The sequence below is a fragment of the Palaemon carinicauda genome, chromosome 11, assembly GCF_036898095.1.
Source record: "Palaemon carinicauda isolate YSFRI2023 chromosome 11, ASM3689809v2, whole genome shotgun sequence".
NCBI lineage: Eukaryota > Metazoa > Arthropoda > Malacostraca > Decapoda > Palaemonidae > Palaemon > Palaemon carinicauda.
In genome coordinates, this window is record NC_090735.1 from 10,662,540 (window position 1) to 10,684,705 (window position 22,166).

Consider the following 22,166-nt stretch of genomic DNA (forward strand, 5'->3'; position numbering starts at 1 on the left):
ATTTTTCAATTTTAGAGAGATCATTTTGTTATTTATTTATGTAGAAAACTATTGCCAACCTATCAGCTACAAGTGATGGTTGTCACATAGCAGTGGGCGGGACGGCGGGACCTTTTATTGCAAAGGTTAATGATGTTGACTAGTAGTAGTAGTAGTAGTACCAGAAAAGATACAACCTTTTTGCCGATTGAAGTAAGTTTATTTTAAAGTTTGTTTAAAAGTTTTGATTTTTCTATGCGCTTTAATGAGAACAAAGGAGAGCTAGTCTGGTTGAGCATAGGACTTGTAAGGGTGAGTAAATTTAATATATTTCGAAGCTTGATATGTTGCTATGCTTTATGTTTATTTGGTTTAAACATTATTTTTTATTTGTCCAGAGCTTAATTGCAATGTTAACAACCATCTAAGTTCAAAGATGGGATGGAGTTACCAATGCTGTAATATATATTGTTTTCAGGGATATGGGTATGGTCAACCACAGGGAGGCTACCCAGGGCATGCCCCTCCCTCTGGTTATCCTGGACAGGTCAGTAAAATGGCTATCCTGCATTTGACTGTGAGTGTTGTTTGTTTCTTAAAAAATAGTTCATGAAGTTGTGTATTGAATGTGGTGTTATGATGCCATTAACTAATGATTATATATTGTACAGTATTCTGGATACAATATATAAAAAATATCCTAAATAAAGTGAGATAGAAACAGGTATGAGTAACCTAAGCCTGGAAAAATAGGAAAGTTATCAGGAGGTTAATATCCACAGAAGATTCCAGATTTTGTATTCCATCAAATTATTCTTAATGATAAAATTAATTAAATTACAAAGATTTATGAGAATGATAACTTCGTCTTGGAGTGCTTGTATAAATAATGATAGTTCCTGGTAGCATTATATAAAGTGCAAATAGTAGTTCAAGTACTGTACACTAATTTATAAGAAGATTTCTGTATAGATAGTTTTTGGAGGTGGAACATTTGTTACCTTGTCAACAGATTCGATTCATAAGCTAAGACATATTATCCAAGTTATATATTGAGCAAAACCTTTGTTGTTAGAGTGCCTACAATATGAGAGAGTAACGGCTGTATTATTTTGGAGGATCATATCCCAGAGGGCGGGAAATATACCGAAATTACAATAATTGAAATAGTTTGGACATATGGGGGAAATGGAAAGGAGCCAAGTGTTAAAGTAAACGTAGACAGAAAAAGCAGGGTGAAGACATATGGGAAGACTGATAGTCATTAAAAAAGGATATGAATTGAGAGACCATGACCATATGAAATTTCAAGCACCATATGTACAAAAACAGAAGAATGTAGAGGACTCATTACACGTTTATCCCCCTGTGAATTGAGAGACCCTGATGTAAAAACACTAAAGGTGATGATTGGGTGATACTGTAAGTAGTTCAACAGCAAAAGCTAATGATATGTAGTTTCATCTAGGATTGCAAATATGAAAAGTTTGCAGCAAATACCTGTTAATGAGAATGGAATATTTATAGTCTTTGTAGGTAAACAAACCAGGATTAACAGGTGAGTTCTTTATAACACTTTCTACACTGCTTGCAGTAGAAACAAGTATGACTTGGGATTACAGAAAACTGGAAACAGCTTTCTGAATGAGTTAAGATTACTGTGTATTATAATGTTTCTATTCAGTCTTCTTATTTTTCTTTTTGTTTTACTTCACAGTAATGCATAGATGCACACATTATCACCTTAAGAGTTGACTCATTCACTAGACTAACCTTAATTCGTTGTTTATAGATTATTTCAGTGAACCTACCTGATATTTGTATGCCTGCATGGTTTCTTGTGGGGAAAAATTTAAGCTAATGAATATTAGGTAAATATTGAAATACTGTACTGTAATCAAGATCATCATTAAAAAAATTAATTTGGGAGTTCTTTTTCTCATTACAGGATGCACATTCTTATTTTTTGGTGCTTTTTCATCCCTGTATAGGCTTAGATTGAGAATGTAATGTATTACAGTACAGTAGATGTGACAAGTATCAAATAAAGGGCATACTGAAAGTATGGGGGTAATAGGAACACTTGCCGGTAGTTGCTATTTAGGATTTTATGGTAATTTTCAGCTTTTAACAAGAAACCATAAGGAATAGTAGTACTGGAATTGTACCCAAGCCAAGGATTTGAGTTGGTAATAACATTATGTAGAAAACCCAGCAAGACACTGATAAGAGACAAGAAGCGGGAACATTGATTTAGTCATGGTGGAAAGTATGGAGGATGTCAGAGAAAATTATCACACTGCTATCCCAAACTAGGCATGGCTAACTACATACTGTACTTTCTTGCAATAATTTTTCTAATGTTTTCTCATTCTTATGATTTTTGTATTTGTTTTATATTTAGTTATTCTTCTAATTCCATTTACTGTATTGCTCTGTCATTTTCTTGATCTTTGTATGTAGCCTGTGATCAACCTAATTTGCTTTTTAGACAAATTGATGACCGTTTTGCTTTCCCTGTGTAATGCTTTTCATAGTTTAAATTGTTGTTAACAATCATGATAATAATTGGAACTTGACTCAAGGAATATTGGAAAACACCAAAGCACTGCAGTCAATTTATTAAGTTCTTGTTCATTCTATGAAGGATGTGAACTTCAAAGTGACATTGGTGGTGTTTTGGAACTTATGTTCCCTATTATTGTCACTTTTTACTGTCAACATTGGATCTGTATTCGAAATCTAAGGAAAATAAGAAGTTAAAAAAAATAAACTAGGAGTAGAAGGTACAAAGAATGAACTGAGAAGTAGCATTGTAACTCCAAATAATAAATTGATCTGTAATATTGTAACCCAAAGTAAGAATAAATTTAGTAGTAATATTATAACCATATCCTGAGGGTGTAGTATTGATGATGATAATAATTATAAAGGACACGCTAGTGAGTTTTAACCTTTTCCCTTAAATGTTGAGTTAACAATCAAGCCTGAAATGAAGTTTCCACTTTATAAAATGTTTTTATTTTATTGGTAACAGCTTAATTATGCCAGTAGTGCCTGGGTGAAACTTCTGTATTAGTTGGACTGAACAGGGTAGCTTCTAGAAGCTCAGTGTAAAAAAGACGTGACTAAATACCATCTTGATTACACTATACTTTGCTTTATTATTGGTTTCCATTTATTTTTCCTTAAAGCACAAAAGATGAAGAGAAAGTGAATGAGAAATAAATTGGACATCAATCATATCAGTTAAGGAAAATGAAGCACAGTAGTGCCCCATTTTCAATGGGTATTATGAGTAACCTCCACTTACATGGATAATTAAATCTGAAAGCAATAGCAAATACTTATAATCTCCTACACCGTACTTTAATTAAAAAAAAATGATATATACATAATCCTAAATGAATGAAAATAAGGATATAACGACAGTATTGTATTAATTTTGTTTTTTTAATTTCTCTCTACAGCGGATCGGCTGATAATGGGGTGGAACTATACCGTACAGTACAAATGAAGTACTGTATGTTTGAAACTGTCATCGTGATATAGTTTTTAAGTGATGATTATTGAGGAGAATAAATATTCATTTCCAGGTTGATAACAGGGCACAACTGTACAGTACTGTATAATACAACTGTACAGTAGTATATTTGAAATTGTCTCAACAAGATGCAATTTTTAGGCATTCAGTACTGAGGAGAATTAAAATTTTATTTCCAGGCTCCCCCTGGAAGTTATGCAGGCCAGCAACCTCAGGCAGGTTATGCAGGACAGCAACCTCAGGCAGCTTATGCAGGCCAGCAACCTCAGGGAGGCTACCCAGGCCAACAACCCCAAGGTGGTTATCAACAACCTCAAGGAGGCTATGCTGGCCAACCAGGTGAGTCAGAGGTTATGGTTTGGGTTTACAGTGAACCCTCGTTTATCGCGGTAGATAGGTTCCAGTCGCGGCCGCGATAGGTGAAAATCCGCGAAGTAGTGACACCATATTTACCTATTTATTCAACATGTATATTCAGACTTTTAAAACCTTCCCTTGTACGTAGTACTGTTAACAAACTACCCTTTAATGTACAGAACACTTAATGCATGTACTACAGTACCCTAAACTAAAACAGGCACAAATATTAAAGGTGATTTTATATCATGCATTTCCTAAACACGCTAAAAAGCACGATAAAAAATGGCAACCAATGTTTTGTTTACATTTATCTCTGATCATAATGAAGAAACAAACTGGAGGTAGAGCTTTGCTTATTACCCAGACATATTTCCCATACTTTTCCCTTAGAACTACATCACATCTTCCTACTTTAGATATATATATATATATATATATATATATATATATATATATATATATATATATATATGTATATATATATGTATATATATATATATATATATATATATATATATATATATATATATATATATATATATATATATATATATATGTGTGTGTGTGTGTGTGTATATATATATATATATATATTTATATGTATACACATATACATACCTACATATATACATAAATACATGCATACATATACATATATATATATTACTGTATATATATGGGTTATGGAAAAAATCCGCGAAGTGGTGAATCCGCGATGGTCGAACCGCGAAGTAGCGAGGGTTCACTGTAGTTTGTCCTGTCAGTCCTTCCTTTCCTTCTTTTTATATTGTGGATTATACTAAAACTAATTTCTTTTTTCTTATGCATATGCAAATGAGTATCAGGGACAAGTAGTACTATGAAGGGCGAGGATATGTAACAGCTCCTCACCTATCCTCCTCCTTAGATTCCTAGACTGGGAATAGTCTGTTTGGGGTGGAGATATCTATGGTTATCTACAGATAAGTCCCTGATTATACACAATATCATAGGATAATTGTTCCGGGGGTTAGAACCCCGTGATACCTGACGTTAATTCTCTAGTAACATCACTCTCAGAAATATTATACAGTAGGAAGCTGCCTAAAGGAACTTCCATCAGGACGACATGGCTATCTCACCCCAAAATAGATTTTTCCTACGTCAAAATACATTTTTTGAAAAAATTTAGTTGGAATCGTATAGAATTTAAAGTGAATGTGTAATGAGAGATATAATGCAAGACAAAAACTTAAAGAACAGGTTTTTGAAAATATACAGATACTTATTAAATGTATACAACTGAAATATAAATAATAAAACATTCTTCAAACTGAATTAAAAATGTATTCTTTTGGTAGCTTTCCTGTGTAATGAAAGATATAATGCAGGATAAAAACTTATAGAACAGGGTTTTGAAAATATACAGATATTTATTAAACGTATACAATAGAAATATAAATAATAAATTATAGAACAGGTTTTTGAAAATATACAGATATTTATTAAACGTATACAATATAAATATAAATAATAAAACATTCTTCAAACTGAATTAAAAGTGTATTCTTTTGGTAGCTTTCCTTTGTAATTAGTGTACTGCTGTAACGTATTTACCTTACAGTACTGTACTCCTTTTCATTCTTTTAGCAGTATTTATCAAAGTCGGTATTTTCAGGGTATCCTGGTGTACCACAGGGCGTGGATCCCAATGTATTAACCTGGTTCAACGCTGTAGACCAAGATCGTTCTGGACAGATAAATGCCCAGGAATTACGCCTTGCTCTCCAGAATGGCAGCTGGTCTCATTTTAGTGAGGAAGCTTGCAAGCTAATGATATGTAAGTCAATATTTTATTTAATTTAGCTTTCAAGTATTCATTCACTTATTTCTCTCCATTTTTATAACAAGCAATGCTAATCTTGCAATTAGGATGTTTGATCATGCTGTAATTTTGTTAGTAATTAAGGCTCTGCATGCTATTTTATTCTTGTAAGATATGTATTAGTACATAAAATCATAATTTGACTGGAAAGGTTGCAGTTCTACAAAGATGAGCTTATTTTTTAAAATAAAAATAATTTCAATGAATCTTTGAAGTGATAACGTGGCTGAAAATACAGATTTAAAATGAAGTAAAGGAGTGGAATTATATGGCTAAGCCCATGATCACGGTAAGCACTATTACTACTAGGTGGTGAGAGAAGTAGTCACCAAGTTACTTGTGGTTCACTTTTGCTTTGTTTGTGCTTCATCCCTGATTATCTGCAGTTTTGGAATTTTTTTTTTTTGCTCGTCCAATTATTATTATTATTATTATTATTTGCTAAGCTACAACCCTAGCTGGAAAAGCAAAATGCTATAAGCCCAGGGGCCCCAACAGGGAAAATAGCCCAATAAGGAAAGGAAAGAAGGAAAAATGAAATATTTTAAGAAGAGTAACATTAAAATAAATATTTCCTAAATAAACTATGAAAACTTTAACAAAACAAGAGGAAGAGAAATTAAATAGAATAGTGTGCCTGATTGTACCCTCAAGCAAGAGAACTCTAACCCAAGACAGTGGAAGACCATGGTACAGAGGCTATGGCACTACCCAAGACTAGAGAACAATGGTTTGATTTTAGAGTGTCCTTCTCCTAGAAGAGCTGCTTACCATAGCTAAAGAGTCTCTTCTACCCTTACTAAGAGGAAAGTAGCCACAGAACAAATACAGTGCAGTAGTTAACCCCTTGAGCGAAGAAGAATTGTTTAGTAACCTCAGTGTTGTCAGGTGTGTGAGGACAGAGGAGAATCTGTTAAGAATAGGCCAGACTATTCGGCGTATGTGTAGGCAAAGAGAAAGAACCGTAACCAAAGAGAAGGATCCAACGTAGTACTGTCTGGCCAGTCAAAGGACCCCATAACTCTCTGGCGGTAGTATTTCAACGGGCAGCTGGTGCCTTGGCCAACCTACTACCTCATAAATTGTATATAGTAGTACCTTTGTTTTTGTCATCTTTTGTAACTTCATAATTTGGTAAGTCTTCTAATATCAGGTTTTCTTCCCAGTGTGAGATGTCCTCAGATATATGGGCTGCATTCTATTTGAGTATTTTATTATTAAAAGGAGGAGATTTACCAGCTGATTGAGTCTAGCTTGACTCTTACAGTGCTGGCTTGATTAAATTCCGGAAGAAAAAATTATTTATAATGCTAAACATAGAATGAATTATAGTAAATATAAGGAATTAAAATTAAATTATGAGTTAAAAGTCTATGATGAATATAAATTTAAATCTTATCTATAAAACCTATGTTTAAAAAGAAAAGAAAAGGTCGAATCTTGAAAATAGAGAAATTTTCAGTCCGATAAAAGGTCAATAAAACTTTTCTCGCCAAAACATAAATCTTTTGTTCTTTTAAAACTACAATTTCTAAAAATATGTTTAAAATACAGTGTCACTCATTGCACATGGATACTGCTTCATGAGGTGTTCACATCAAATACTATAAGTAGACTGAAGAGGCAAGTCTTATAACTTAGACGATAGGTGTCATGAAAGTCGGCCACACCTCAGACAAATTTGTGATGGATTTTGTTGAATATTGTTTAGGATAAGGAGGAAATAGAAAAAGCCTTCAATAAGTTACAAAATTAGACCAACCTTTCACTTGATGGTAACATATCTTGGGGGCCTGGTACTATTACAGCTGTGACTTCTCCACTCTTAGTTAGCCTTTTAAATCCCCATTTTATACTAGTGGTGTAACTTCTGCATGCTCATGCTGTGTCTTCTAACTCTCCTCTCCAGTTTCCTCCTTATTTCTATGAATCTGACCTCTGAATAGAAATAAAGCTATTAAGTGGAAATGCCAAGTTGATAACTTTTAGATGAGTAAAAAATAAAATCCCCTAATCTTTGTACCCTCCCTCCCAATAAATTAGTTACCAAAATATATCCTGGGACTCAGGTCATGAGGTAGGATGGTCCTCATCCTCAGGCCACTGGCACGCATGCCTACTGATAACCTGAGGAGGACATCATAGGAATCTTTCCCTCTAAACTCTCTCTTCTCTGCATCAGCAAGAAAGTAGGAAAGTTTCAGATTTTTCATGACAAACTTTATAGGAATGTTTTTTCTATCGCTATTTTCATCTTGGTCTGTGACGAAGACCCATTACCAGTCAGTCTCGAACACCAGTTCAGGAATCTCGATCTTATCTCTGTGTAATTTGACACGAAGATGCCTGGTCTCACAGTCTACGGCAGTATTACTTGAGGAGGACTCAACACGTGTGAGTGTTGCATCCTTCTCATTAGCCCGAGCAGGAACATGAAGGAAGTACCCAGACATTGTTCATTCTGGCTTGGTGTGGCTGCTTGCTTTCTCAGCCGTAACCAATACACACTTATCGGACCTGATGCAATCGAGTTACAAGATGGAGCTCCTTTCTTAAAGAATATGTCTGCCAAGAAGCAACTTCTGCCTTCTGGCAAGGGTGAAGAGGGGACGGTGTCTTACCAAAAACTACTCTAGATGTGCCTCCTTTGACACTGCTGACCACACCATCTCTCTGTTAAGGAGATGAGTTTGCTGTGTTTTAGTACTGGTTGAGGCCCTCACGGCTATATCCTTATGATTAGTTGTTAGGAGGTTATTAGAGTCACTTTCCTCACTTCACCCATACAGGATCAAGAAGAATGACTTGTACAAGGAAACAAGGAAGAAAAGAACCTTCCAGTTTGATTTTAGGAGACTTCTTCCCATCAGTGAATAAATCTCCCTATTTTAACCCTTACTGGATGACGTCTGTCTATTGACGTAGATGTGAGCTATCTACCTGATTCCCTTCTGACATTTACCGACATACAGGTATGTACAGTTCCTATGAACCACAAGGTAGAACACAGCATTTATTCCAACACATACAAACCATCGTTCTTAATTAAAGAGTACGAATTCAGCGATGCCAGAATGGCTGTTTAAACTTTTAATAAGGTACAGTACTTATATTTGTTGATGGGTGCAGGGCATGCCCCAGCCACTCACTAGGTACAGCAACCATCACTTTGGCTACGGCCATAGCTCAATACACATTTATTTCTCTGCTGCCTCCAACTTTGGCTGTTTTCATTTTTTTCTTTATCTTTAGAGGTTATGTTTACTGTTTATGGAGAATCCATGAACAGACAAACGATAATAAAATGCTTTTGAATCTAACACTGAAGTAAATACGTAAGATAGCATTGGGGATTGTAGGAATTCCCTTTAACCTTATTTTTCTGGTGCTTCGGTAATCCAATCTCATTCTGATTTGGTAAATTTTCCTAAATATATTTATTTTTCAATATTAAACTTAGCCGGTGATTATATAAGCTGCAACTCTGTTGCTCGACAGAAAACTCTACGTTAAAAATCCGCCAGCGATCGCTATGCAGGTAGGGGGTGTACTTCAACAGCGCCATCTGTCGTGCAGGTACTCAGTACTCAATGTAAACAAAGAACTCAATTTTCTCTCTGTCGGGCTACCGGCAAGACCTACTAATTCGCTGTTGCTAACTGGATTTGTTTTCACAACTATTTGGTGAAGTACACTATTCTAGTTTTGAGCTTTCGCTATGCAGGTGTTTTATCTTCATCTCAAAACTTGAACTCGTTTTGGATAGATTTAATTATGGTGACAAAGAGAGTATGGACTTTCTTTCACTTTTAAATGGCCGACCCTTCCCTTAGACGGAAGTGTGTTTAGGTTTTTAGTAATTATCTTATCACGTTATAGATCTATATATTTTATATCTCTCCGCCTTTATTAGGCCTCTTTGATTAACTTTCCATTTATTATAAACATATAAAAATAGATTTTAATGTTTTGTTTATATGCGACCTTTCCTGATAGTAGGCGGTCCTAACTTGGAACCGAAGTTAATCAACGTTGAGCCCTTTATATCGTAATTAGCTTTTAAAGAATTTAAAACTTTTTAAATGTAATATTTTATGAAAGAATTTCTTTGATAGTCTTCGTACTGTTTTCAAAGATGAACTAACGTTTAATTTTTTATGCTACACAGTTGTTGACGTTCAGGACGTTCAACATGCGCTCTATCGTTACGATAGAGAGAGAGTGTATCACGGTTTCACTTTGCAGTAAGAGTAAATCGATTCTGACGTTTTGTTCATTCTTTCTTAGCTTAAATGTTTTAAATTCTAATTTAAAGGAACTTTTTATTTGAAAAACCTTTCAGTTTTTTCCTTTAGTCAAATAACATGTTTTTTTGACGAAATATAATTGGGCTCTTCTCTTAGGTGCGAAATCAAGAGAGAAAGAGAGAGAGAGAGATTGAGACGGAGGGAGAGAGAGGAGAGAAAACGTTCCGTTCAAGCGGGTAACGTTGTTCTCGTGTTACTCTCGTCCCTAGTCTCTGTACGGGGAGGAAGGATAAAACGTTTTTAGGTTTTTATTCTCGTCCCCAGGCTATGTGCGGTGAGAGATTGAAAACGTAGTTATATGAACTAGTGTTTAGTCTCTTTCCCAGCCACTGATTTTTCTTTTTATCTTAAAATATGTTTTCTGTTTTTTGCTGGTATTATGAACTTGCATTATACGACTTATTTCGCAATTACTACCTTTTAATGAAGGGTAGAATTGCGTGTTTCAGGTAGAAATAAGTGCAAAACAGAAAATCGAAGTGATAAAGTGATATGCGCAAAGTGTTACAGTGTTGCGTCCGAGGCGCAAAGTGTTACAGTGTTGCGTCCGAGGGTTCGTCTGTTCGTGCCTGTCGTTCACCTAGTCCGGGACCTCTTGCAAGCTCCCAAGCCCAGGGGAGAAGTAATGTCGAACGACTTATGGGTTCGAGAGGCCTTGACCAACGAACAGACGTTTTCCCTCTATGGTATCGGGTGTATCTTACCAAGATCTCCCCTACCATAAGACGAGAGACGTTGTTTCTCCTCGCCATCCGTAGGCTTTTCGCATAAGAAACCTGTCACAAGGTTTCGAAGCCCTTAAGCGAAAGTCAGTCCTTTCAGGACAGGTCCAGCGTCCTGGTTACAGCCATTAGGACAGCTCTGACCCTATGCAGTCATCGGATAACTGCTCGCCGCCTAACAAAAGCGTAACACAGACTCCGAAAGTCTTTTTTTGTAGGCAAAGTGTTGCGGTCACAGACGTTACCCTCGTCTATTACCACAACCATTTCCGTTGATCCTTAAGGGGTTATATGGCAAAACATGCAGTATATGCTTGCCTCCCTTATGGAAGACTATTCTGCCGATTAGTCCGTTGAGTCTAGCCGTTTATCTCATCGATATCCTGGCTTTCAGCCAACCTAACGTTCCTTTGTGCTTACTGTTGACGTTGGCGTAGCCTAGTCACGTCAGTCAGGTTGTTTAGAACCACACTCGATGCGGTCTCGTGTGGTTTTTCAGCCGCATTTGGACGTTAGGCCACTAGCTGATACTCCTGTTGACGTTCTAGACGTTCACTAACAATCGGAGTTGACTTGTTTTGACGCTGTGCGTCAACCTCCGCATTCTAGAGTTGTTTTGACTGCTCAGTCTAGGCAGTCAAAGCAGTCTCGAGTGGACGCTGTACGTCCTCACGCACCTGTTGTGGTTGACAGTTCAGTTGTTGACAGTTCACAGACTGTCAAGCAGTTACATGACGTTGCGTTCTGGTCCGCTACTAATGCACCAGTGAGAGACTCAGCTTTTATCGGACAAGGTTCCTGTAGATGAGGAAGTGGCTGTTCTCCCTCCTACTGATATTCCCTTGAGGACTCTGTCAGATGGAGAGGAGCCTTAAGCTGCTTAGCCTCCTATGGACTTTAATTAAATCATGATGATTTTTTTTAAGGATCTTCGTCCGGATCTTGTAACTGCTGCTCCTCGTTCGCCTAAACGTCAGAGCTTACACTAGGCCTAGCTACTTCGAAGCCGTTGTTTTTAAGCTAGTGCTCTCTCGCTCTCCTAGAGAGCGTTACGTTGGCTAGGCGACTGGTTTTTCACCAGGAGGAGTTTGGGGGATACAGCCTTTGCTTTCCCTTCTTTTAAACTGGTTTATAGAGCGAGAGTCTGATATGACACGAGAGAAGTTCTCGGCTTGGGAGTTCATGCCTCTGCCCAGATAGACTTCTCAATTCTGGTAGACTCTCCCTGGCGCCTAGCCAGGAGACGCTCCAAGTTGTTTACAGGTCAACTTCTCAGCTGTTGTCGAGCCTTTGAAGTTTTGCTGTACTATTAGGTCGCGCATAACAAGGCTTTCAGGGATGGTAAACGGTTCCGCCTCAGTCGCTAACCCCGTCTGTTGCCACACCTGCTCCCGTAGACCCTAAATGGGCTTTGCTGCAAGACATGCAGTCCAAGCTTGCGTCCTTGATAGAGGACTTAAATGCGGAGAAGAACCTTCTGGCCAACAACCTTCCAACCGGTCGGTTGTGCGCCCTGTTGACGCTGAGGTAACCTACTCGCGTCTGCCAGTTGAGGTGGTTCCTCCACCGATGCGACCCAGTGTGGGTTGCCAGCCGCACGGTGACGTTAAGCGACGCTCGGAGGTGGTTGTTGACGTTCAGGACGTTCAACAACCAGCAGAGGTGACTTGTTGTGACGCAGTGCGTCAACCTCAGCAACCCGGTAGGGTGTTGACTGCACAACCCAGACGGTCTAGACAGTTTCGGGTTGACGCTGTGCTTCCTCGCGCACCCATGGTTGTTGACAGTTCACAGACTGTGCAGCAGTTCCATGATATTGCGTCCGGCTCCGTCACGCATCCACCAGTGCGACCGGATTCAGCGAGTCAGACGTTGCCCACTCCGTTGCCGTTTCCTCATCAGTTTCGGATGAGGAACCCTCTGATGAGGACGTTGCTGAACAAGACGATCAGCCCCCAGCCCTGCTATCCATCCAGAAGATGCTGAAGAAGGAACGCTGCTCAGTCAGGCTGTGGATGAGTCTGGTAGGGACGCTGTCATCCGTGTATCAATTTGTGTCACTAGGAAGACTACACCTCCGTCCTCTTCTATACCATCTAGCTTTTCACTGGAAAAAGGACAAGACGCTAGAAGCGGTCTCGATCCCGGTTTCCGAAAAGATAAAGTCTTGTCTGACTTGGTGAAAGGACTATATCAACCTAAGAGAGGGTCTTCCCCTGACTGTTCAGACTCCCAACCACGTTCTCTTCTCGGACGCATCGGACGTAGGCTGGGGTGCGACATTAGACGGTCGGGAATGCTCGGGAATATGGTACTCGAGTCAAAGGACAATGCATTTCAACTGCAAGGAGCTACTGGCAGTACGTCTGGCCTGGAAAAGCTTCAGGTCTCTCCTTCAAGGCAAAGTGGTGAAGGTGAACTCGGACAACACCACGGCTTTGGCGTACATCTCCAAGCAAGGAGGGACCTACTCTCTGACGTTGTACGAGATCGCAAGGGACCTCCTCACCTGGTCAAAAGGTCTAGACATATCACTAGTAACTAGGTTCATCCAAGGCAACTTGAATGTCATGGCAGATTGTCTCAGTCGGAAGGGACAAATAATTCCAACAGAATGGACCCTCCACAAGGATGTATGCAAGAGACTTTGGGCCACCTGGGGCCAGCCAACCATAGATCTCTTCGCAACCTCGATGACCAAGAGGCTCCCAATATTTTGCTCACCAATCCCGGACCGAGCAGCAGTTCATATAGATGCCTTTCTCCTAGATTGGTCACATCTAGATCTATATGCATTCCCTCCGTTCAAGATTGTCAACAAGGTACTGCAGATGTTCGCCTCTCACGAAGGGACAAGGTTGACGCTAGTTGCTTCCCTCTGGCCCGCGAGAGAATGGTTCACCGAGGTACTTCGATGGCTAGTAGACGTTCCCAGAACACTTCCCCTAAGGGTGGACCTTCTACGTCAGCCACACGTAAAGAAGGTACACCAAGGCCTCCACGCTCTTCGTCTGACTGCCTTCAGACTATCGAAAGACTCTCGAGAGCTAGAAGCTTTTCGAAGGAGGCAGCCAGAGCGATTGCTAGAGCAAGGAGAACATCCACCCTTAGAGTCTACCAATCGAAGTGGGAAATCTTCCGAAACTGGTGCAAGTCAGTATCCGTATCCTCGACCAGTACCTCTGTAACTCAAATAGCTGACTTCCTCTTATATCTGAGGAAAGAACGATCTCTTTCAGCTCCCACTATCAAGGGTTACAGAAGCATGTTGGCATCAGTCTTCCGTCACAGAGGCTTAGATCTTTCCAACAATAAAGATCTACAGGACCTCCTTAAGTCTTTTGAGACCACGAAGGAGCGTCGTTTGGTTACACCTGGTTGGAATTTAGACGTGGTACTAAGATTCCTTATGTCAGACAGGTTCGAACCGCTACAATCAGCCTCCCTGAAAGATCTCACCTTAAAGACTCTTTTCCTGGTATGCTTAGCCACAGCTAAAAGAGTCAGTGAGATTCATGCCTTCAGCAAGAACATCGGATTCTCATCCGAAACGGCTACATGTTCTACAACTTGGTTTTCTAGCCAAAAATGAGCTGCCTTCTCGGCCTTGGCCAATATCGTTCGATATTCCAAACTTATCGTATGGTTGGAAATGAACTAGAAAGAGTCTTATGCCCTGTAAGAGCTCTTAAGTTCTATTTAAAACGAACTAAACCTTTACGAGGCCCGTCTGAAGCTTTATGGTGTTCAGTTAAGAAACCATCTTTGCCTATGTCAAAGAATGCTTTATCCTATTTTATCAGACTGTTAATACGAGAAGCTCATTCCCATCTGAATGAGGAAGACCAAGCTTTGCTGAAGGTAAGGACACACGAAGTTAGAGCTGTCGCAACTTCCGTGGCCTTTAAACAAAATAGATCTCTGCAAAGTATAATCGACGCAACCTATTGGAAAAGCAAGTCAGTGTTCGCGTCTTTTTATCTTAAGAATGTCCAGTCTCTTTACGAGAACTGCTACACTCTGGGACCATTCGTAGCAACGAGTGCAGTAGTGGGTGAGGGCTCAACCACTACAATTCCCTAATTCCATAACCTTTTTAATCTTTCTCTTGAAATGTTTTATTATTGTTTTTGGGTTGTCCGGAAGGCTAAGAAGCCTTTCGCATCCTACTTGATTTGGCGGGTGGTCAAAGTCATTTCTTGAGAAGTGCCTAGATTAGAGGTTTTGATGAGGTCCTGTTGTATGGGTTGCAACCCTTGATACTTCAGCTCCTAGGGGTCGCTCAGCATCCTAAGAGGATCGCGAGGCTCCGTAAGGAAGACGTACTTAAAAAGGCAGAGTAATTGTTCAAGTCGACTTCCTTACCAGGTACTTATTTATTTTATGTTTGTTATTTTGAATAACTGCTAAAATGAAATAAAAAATCCTTAGCTCATAATAATGTAAACAATTATTGCTGGTCTCTACCCACCCCCCTGGGTGTGATTCAGCTTATATAATCACCGGCTAAGTTTAATATTGAAAAATGTTATTTTTATAATAAAATAAATTTTTGAATATACTTACCCGGTGATTATATATTAAAGGACCCTCCCTTCCTCCCCAATAGAGACCCAGTGGACCGAGGAGAAAATTGAGTTCTTTGTTTACATTGAGTACTGAGTACGTGCACGACAGATGGCGCTGTTGAAGTACACCCCCTACCTGCATAGCGATCGCTGGCGGATTTTTAACGTAGAGTTTTCTGTCGAGCAACAGAGTTGCAGCTTATATAATCACCGGGTAAGTATATTCAAAAATTTATTTTATTATAAAAATAACATTTTTATGAAATGTTGAAATCATATAATTCTTTAGGTTCCTTTACTTTCTCACATGATGGTAATAAGAGAATGACAGTATTCCTCGCTTTAGTTATTTTTTAACTTCCAACATTACTTCTTGTCATTTATGTTTCATACGTTTCCTTTTGTTTGTTCCCACCTAGCTGTCCAACTTCAGTTTAAACTTACCTCTAATTTTCACCTGTTACAGCTGTTCTTAAACATCATTTAAGTTATTTAAAGATGGCATAAAGTCACAGAAAGGTGTAGGATGTGTTTTATTCAATAAGGTTGAATAATTTGTAGCTAAGTTACTTGATTTTGGTTCTGTATACCTCACAGAGTGTACAGCTTTAGCTAAGGCCATTTTGAAAAGTAATGGCGAATACTACTGGGATAGTGCATGCGTTAGGTTTTCTGAAATTTTTTAGTAGCCTCCACTGCATGGGGGTGGCTGTTCCCCCACCTTATTATAACTTAGATTGTGAGTTTATGGTCGAAGTGATTTGCTTCAATTTCAGACATGAAGTTTTTCACCCATTTTTATTAAATAAGCGTTCCGTAAGGAAGTTACCCTCCAAAGTTATGCACTGAAAGATGTCGGAAAAGAAGTTATTTTGTAGCTTGTCAAAAATGCAGTTATTGAATTTAACAATGCATAATTAATAGTTATTTATTTCAGGTAAAGTATGCTCAATTTAGTTAAAATATGAAAAGTTGGGGACTTTGGGGTTCATATTAGACACTTGACATTCTTATGGGATAAATTCGTGTACACGGCCATTATCATAAACTATTTATTTGTGGCTAACGAGAGTTGACTATATACAGTAATCCATATATAAGAACTTTCAAAGATAAGAATTTGTGTGTGCAATGAATAACATGTATTAAATACTGCAAGTGCAAAACAATACAAATTGATTATCTTCCTTTAAAAATATCCTATTATATAGAAATACCTTCAGGAATTCTTGATACATATCACTAGTGTTAGTAAGATCAGCTGTCTGAAAACCGTGGCAGGTAAGGGGTTGTGAGCTAGATGCCTAGATTAATCATGTTGGACTTTAAGAACTCACTCTTGGAACATATTTTGTTCTGAAATATATTTATTCTGAATTATTATTTTATCAGTCTTACTTAGAATTTTTAAAAGAAAAAAATTTAAGTTGACTGATCTAAGAAAACATCTAAAAACACTTAAAAGGGAATCTGGAACAGAATTCAGTTGTATTTTTTTGTTTTTTCATAAGTGTGATCATGAGTGGTGGTGAATCAGTTGTTGTTTGCGAATAATAAATTATTGGTTGCAGACTTAAGAGGAGAAGCTGGGTCGATTAATGACAGACTTTGGAAGGGTGTGTGAGAGAAGGAAGTTAATGTGGGTAAGAGTAAGGTTATGAGATGCACGAGAGTGGAGGGTGGTGCTAGATTGAGTGTCATGCTGAATGGGAAGTTACTTGAGGAAATATATCTGTTTAAGTACTTGGGTTTTGCTGTTGCAGCAAATGGTAGAGTGGAAGGAGATGCACACCAGAGAGTGAATGAAGGATGTAAAGTGTTGGGGGCAATGAAGGGAGTGGTAAAGTTTAGAAGGTTTGGAATGAATGTAAAGAGAGTTTTGTATGAAAAAGTGATTGTACCAACTGTGAAGTATGGATTAGAGTAGTGAGGAATGAAAATGATGGAGAGACAGAAATTAATTGTGTTCGAGATGAAGTGTCTGAGGAGTATGGCTGGTGTATGTCAATTAGATAGGGTTAGGAACAAAGTAGTGGGGGTGAGAATGGGTGTAAGAAATGAATTAGCAGCTAGAGTAGATATGAATGTGTTGAGGTGGTTTGGCCATGTAGAGAATGGAAAATGGTCGTCTACTGGAGGTGATGAATGCAAGAGTTGGTGGGAAAAGTATGAGAGGCAGGCCATGGTTTTGGTGGATGGTTGGAGTGAAGAAAGCCCTGGGTGATAGGAGGATAGATGTGAGAGATGCAAAAGAGCATGCTAGAAATAGGAATGAATGGCAAGCGATTACGACGCAGTTCCGATAGGTCCTGCTGCTTCCTCTGGTCACCTTGGTGACCTCTGAGGTGGCAGAAGTAAGAGATTCATTTGTGGTAGATAACAAGGGAGGGTGGGCTGTAGCACCTTAGATAGTACCAACCAAACTCGGCTGAATCCCTCGTCAGGCTGGGAGGAACAAAGAGAAGAAAAATTCCCTTTTGTTCTTTTCTTGATGTTGGCTGCCGTGCCATGGTAGATCAATAGATAGATTTCTCCAGGGACAATCATGAACTTGGGCAACCAAAACATAATCTTATACAGTATAATTATTTTGTATGGATACAAAACATTTGGTTATTCATTTAAATAATGATTTATTTATATGTTAACTAAGTATGTTTAAACTGAGGCACCCATTAAAACATTTATTTTTTTTTATTAAAACTATTGCATCACTCCACCTTCACTCAATATTAGTGGTGGTGTTTTCAGCACAGTATATTAAGAATATGAAGTAGTTATGAAAATGTGCAATATATTTAATTTCTTTACAGCATTGTTTGATAGAGACAACAGTGGTACAATCAATGTTCATGAATTTGGCCAACTCTTCACTTTCATAAATCAGTGGGTTGAAGTTTATAGACGTTATGATCGAGATAATTCTGGGACCATTGATGAAAATGAGTTGAATACAGGTATGTTTTAAATTTTTGTTAAGATAATTTGATCGAGTATTAATTTTGATAAATCTCACTCGTTCTTTGATAATATTAAGCATCAGCAACTTTTATTTGGATCAATATCAATGGTTTTATTTTTTTCATGATTGCTGTGGCTTATGTGTATCATCCTGACTTGATGGTACAGTATAAGGCTCATTCAAAAGGTTCTTGGCCTCATTGATAAGGTATAATTGTAACTAAAAATATTCCAAATTAAATACTAAAGTAGTGTGTCAGTAAGTTTTGGAAGACATATGGGCAAAATTTTGTAGCCAAGATAGACAGAGGTAATGTCATTTAGCTTTTGAAATATACAAATCATTTGAGTGGAATTAATTTAAGACAAAATAACTGTTTCACTTGCAATTAAAGTGTTAATAATTTATTGTTTTGTAATAAAAATTTTTATTTTTTTCTCCAGCTTTACAACAGATGGGCTATCGTTTATCTCCCCAGTTTGTTTCTTTTCTCGTATCAAAGTTTTCCCCAAGAGAAAGAAAAATCACCTTGGATAACTTCATTGTCAGCAACATTCACATCCGCAAGTTAACCGAAGCATTCAAAGCCCGGGACAAGGAATTCAAGGGTGTAATTACCATTGCCTATGAAGAGTTTATAGCTCTAGTTCTCACTAGTCTTATGTAGTGTTTTGCAATGCCATTTTGCCCATATTTGTAATCAAAGTTACTTTAGTTGATTTAAGTACTGTATATGTATAGTGGATCTGCACTGCAGCCTTTCCACTTGCTTATTTGCTTTTCATGATAAATTACTTCAGTTATTGTAGGCATCAATGACTTAATGAAGACAAGCAGGTGTTGTGCTGCAAAAAAATTAAGCTATATGTATATATCTTTAAACTTAATATATTTACGTAAAGCGCTGTTTCTTGTTTACCTGTCATCAGGTTTGCTGGTTAGATTTTGTAGAGAAGTATTAATTTTATGGGTAGTAATTGAGAGGCAATAGTACCCTCAATTCTGATTTCTTATCTGTTTTAAACTAAGAAATTGTCTTTTATAGCTTTAGTTATTGGATGATATTTGATGAAAAAATATTTCGTATTGAAATGGAAAATTGGTGTAAAATTTTTGGAGGTTAGCTTCCTTGCAGTGCTTACAAAGTGGATTTCTTTTAAAAGGAATAAAGTAGTTATAAGCTTCAATCACAATTCTTGTTCATCAAAATGAGTGTAGCCTCCTTGTAATTTTCATTTTTATTCGAAGCGAAAACGTAAAAGGCATAGACGACCGTAGCAGAAACGCGAATAGCACAACCTTTTGCCTTAAATTTATTTTTACAAATATAGGAAATTAAGAAGCAAACTGGATCTTTGCTGTTAATCTACAGTATTCCAGTTTTAGAAAACTTTTTCTGCTATTAATTTGAAATCTCCTGGGAAGACTGTGATCTAGTTAAAATAATTATTGATAAATCATAATCAAGGAAAAATGTTCTGTATCATAAAATTTCCCTTTTATTTTCCAAACTCCCAATATTTGAATACAGAAAAATTTTAGAAACACAGAATGATAGCTTCCGCAAATTTATTTTCATTAGATTCATTAGGTCAGATGTTTTTCTTCTGGCTTAGTTGATTACATTACACAAAATCAGTTAATAAGGAAAGAATATTTCAATGTTTATGGGTCAGGTTTTTTTATAATGATATTGGGTATAGTTAATAGTTTTTGTATTTGTTTACATAGTGCAAGCGATTGCTGTATCTGGATGAATAGTTTTAAGCTCATACAAATGCTTTTGCTGTCTCCAAGCATTTCACTATTAAGGAAATATACAGCCATGCACCCAGTGTATTAACTGGGTTTAGGGCATGTTTCCTTAGTGAACCAGAGAATAATTTACATTTGCTCAGAAAATCACAGAACAGTTTGCATAGTTAATTGTTAGGGAAATTACAGTCATGCATGTTGTTGACTGTGGGTATAGTAATTGTTTATATACATACAGTATTTATGTGACTTCTTTCATCAAGATCTATAGGAAAAGTTTTGAAGATCAATATACATAGAAACAAACAGAAACCACAAGGTTCGTTCCTAGGATCATAATTAATTGTCTTTTTATTACAGTATCGTTTAGTGCCATTATCTTTTTTGTTGGTCATATTGTTATTTAAGTATTATTAGGAGATATGGAAAATATGTTATGAGGGAATTATAGATGTCAAGTCATGATTTCATATGATTTTGTATTTGATTCCTATGGGTTTATATTTCTTTCCTTTTTTCATCATTATTGTTATCCATCTTTTGAATTTAAAGATTGTTTTGATTTGAAAGTTTACCACTTATTTACCCAAGGCTTTTAAAAAACTTCAATTCTCGAGCACCCAGTTTTATCACTAGTTATTTTCATTTGCTTTCCTATGTGTTATAGGTTGTATGGTGTTTGTTGTTTAAGAGGCAGGTCTCTTCCTGGCAGAAAGGGTGAACACACTGACCTTAACTTTAGATTTTGACCTGCCGGATTTGATAATTAATTACCCTTAAAAGTGTTAAATGTGGTCTGGTTAAATTGTTAGTTAATAATATTAACAAACCTAATTTCTTTTTCATGTTTCTTGTAGGTTTATACAAATTAAATCTGGTTGTCAAACAAAATTTATCATGCATTTCAAGTTTCAATGACTTTGAATAAATTTTAACTTTTATAACTTTAGTTTTAAAAGTAATCTGATCACCAAGCTGCATTAGTGGTGGAAAGTAAACATTAGATTTTAGGTTTTTATTCGTGCAGGTATAATGCATTTATTTTGCCCGTTTTTCAAAAATAATGCATAATGAGTAATAATTTTAACATATTTTGTTGGAATAACTGAATCTCAGGTTATGAATTATTGTAAAATCTCATTTGAATATTTTGCATTTAGGAAGATCTAGCTTTGATACAATACAAAGATGATCATTCTGTATTACTGTGTCAAATGTTCTTAAGTAAAAAGAAAAAGTGTTTGTGAAAGCTACTGTTTGTATGGTTGTTTCTGAAAGTTTATCAGTTTTCTTGTTGACTTGATCTAATCTAATGGCATATTAAATGGATACGCTTTCAATGCTCTGTATTTTTATAGAACAAAGTAAAGGAAAAGAATTCTATTTCTTATTACCCTCTGCATTTCAGTCTCAATCCGGTGTACAGAATATCATTAAGGTAACAGAAATGTTCTACATCTTACAACGTCTCTTTCTTTGCCATACGATTATTTCTAATTCTCCATCTCTTTTTACTTTTTCATATTTTGTTTATTGGAAACCCCCAACTACTGATGTAATTCTAAAATTCTTTTGTGACATGTGAAAATTAGGACATAATAGTGTAGGCCCAAAAAAAAACAGGTACCATCTGTTGTATTCTGTAATTAGCTTTGTACTGTACTTATTCAAACATTTTACATTCAATATCCACATGGCTACTTCCCTAAGTACATTTTTCTTTGTTCTTTTTGCCTTAGCTTTCATTCTTCCCCCCTTTGCTCAAACCTTAACTCTCACTCTCCGAGCAGCACTCGTACCACCATCCTTTATAGTTATCGTGCGAAGGTCTATGTTGATGCTCTTTGTAGAAGTTTTGACCGCATGTTCTTTATAGGATTGTGATCACTATTGTTCGTCATCAAGTTAACAGTACAGAACAGCATCTAGACAATGGCCCCCCAAGACTGTTAAGAAAGATGGTCAGGAGATGATTACATACTGCACTGCAGAGGTGAAAAAGGAAATTATCAAGAGGTATGAACAAGGTTCGGATGTGGCAGACTGGTCAAAAATGTAGAATCTTACAACAACTATGATTTGTACAATTCTGAAGAAAAAGGAAG

The 22,166-nt window shown here is 37.1% G+C and overlaps 1 protein-coding gene across 3 annotated transcripts in view; it reads left to right on the forward strand.

Moving 5' to 3' along the window:
* The window catches only part of LOC137649971 (peflin-like), a 44,452-nt gene extending 23,013 nt beyond the window's left edge, over window positions 1-21,439 (forward strand). The window contains exons 3-7 of one of the 3 annotated variants that reach the window (XM_068382958.1): window positions 458-556; window positions 3,703-3,862; window positions 5,541-5,702; window positions 18,158-18,301; window positions 18,750-21,439. In XM_068382958.1, coding sequence (XP_068239059.1) covers window positions 458-556; window positions 3,703-3,862; window positions 5,541-5,702; window positions 18,158-18,301; window positions 18,750-18,973 — 789 coding nt within the window. In that variant the 3' untranslated portion in view covers window positions 18,974-21,439. The remainder of the gene's footprint in view (window positions 1-457; window positions 557-3,702; window positions 3,863-5,540; window positions 5,703-18,157; window positions 18,302-18,749) is intronic. The other 2 variants (XM_068382959.1, XM_068382961.1) reach the window with 2 other exon arrangements.
* Window positions 21,440-22,166: the final 727 nt, after the last annotated feature.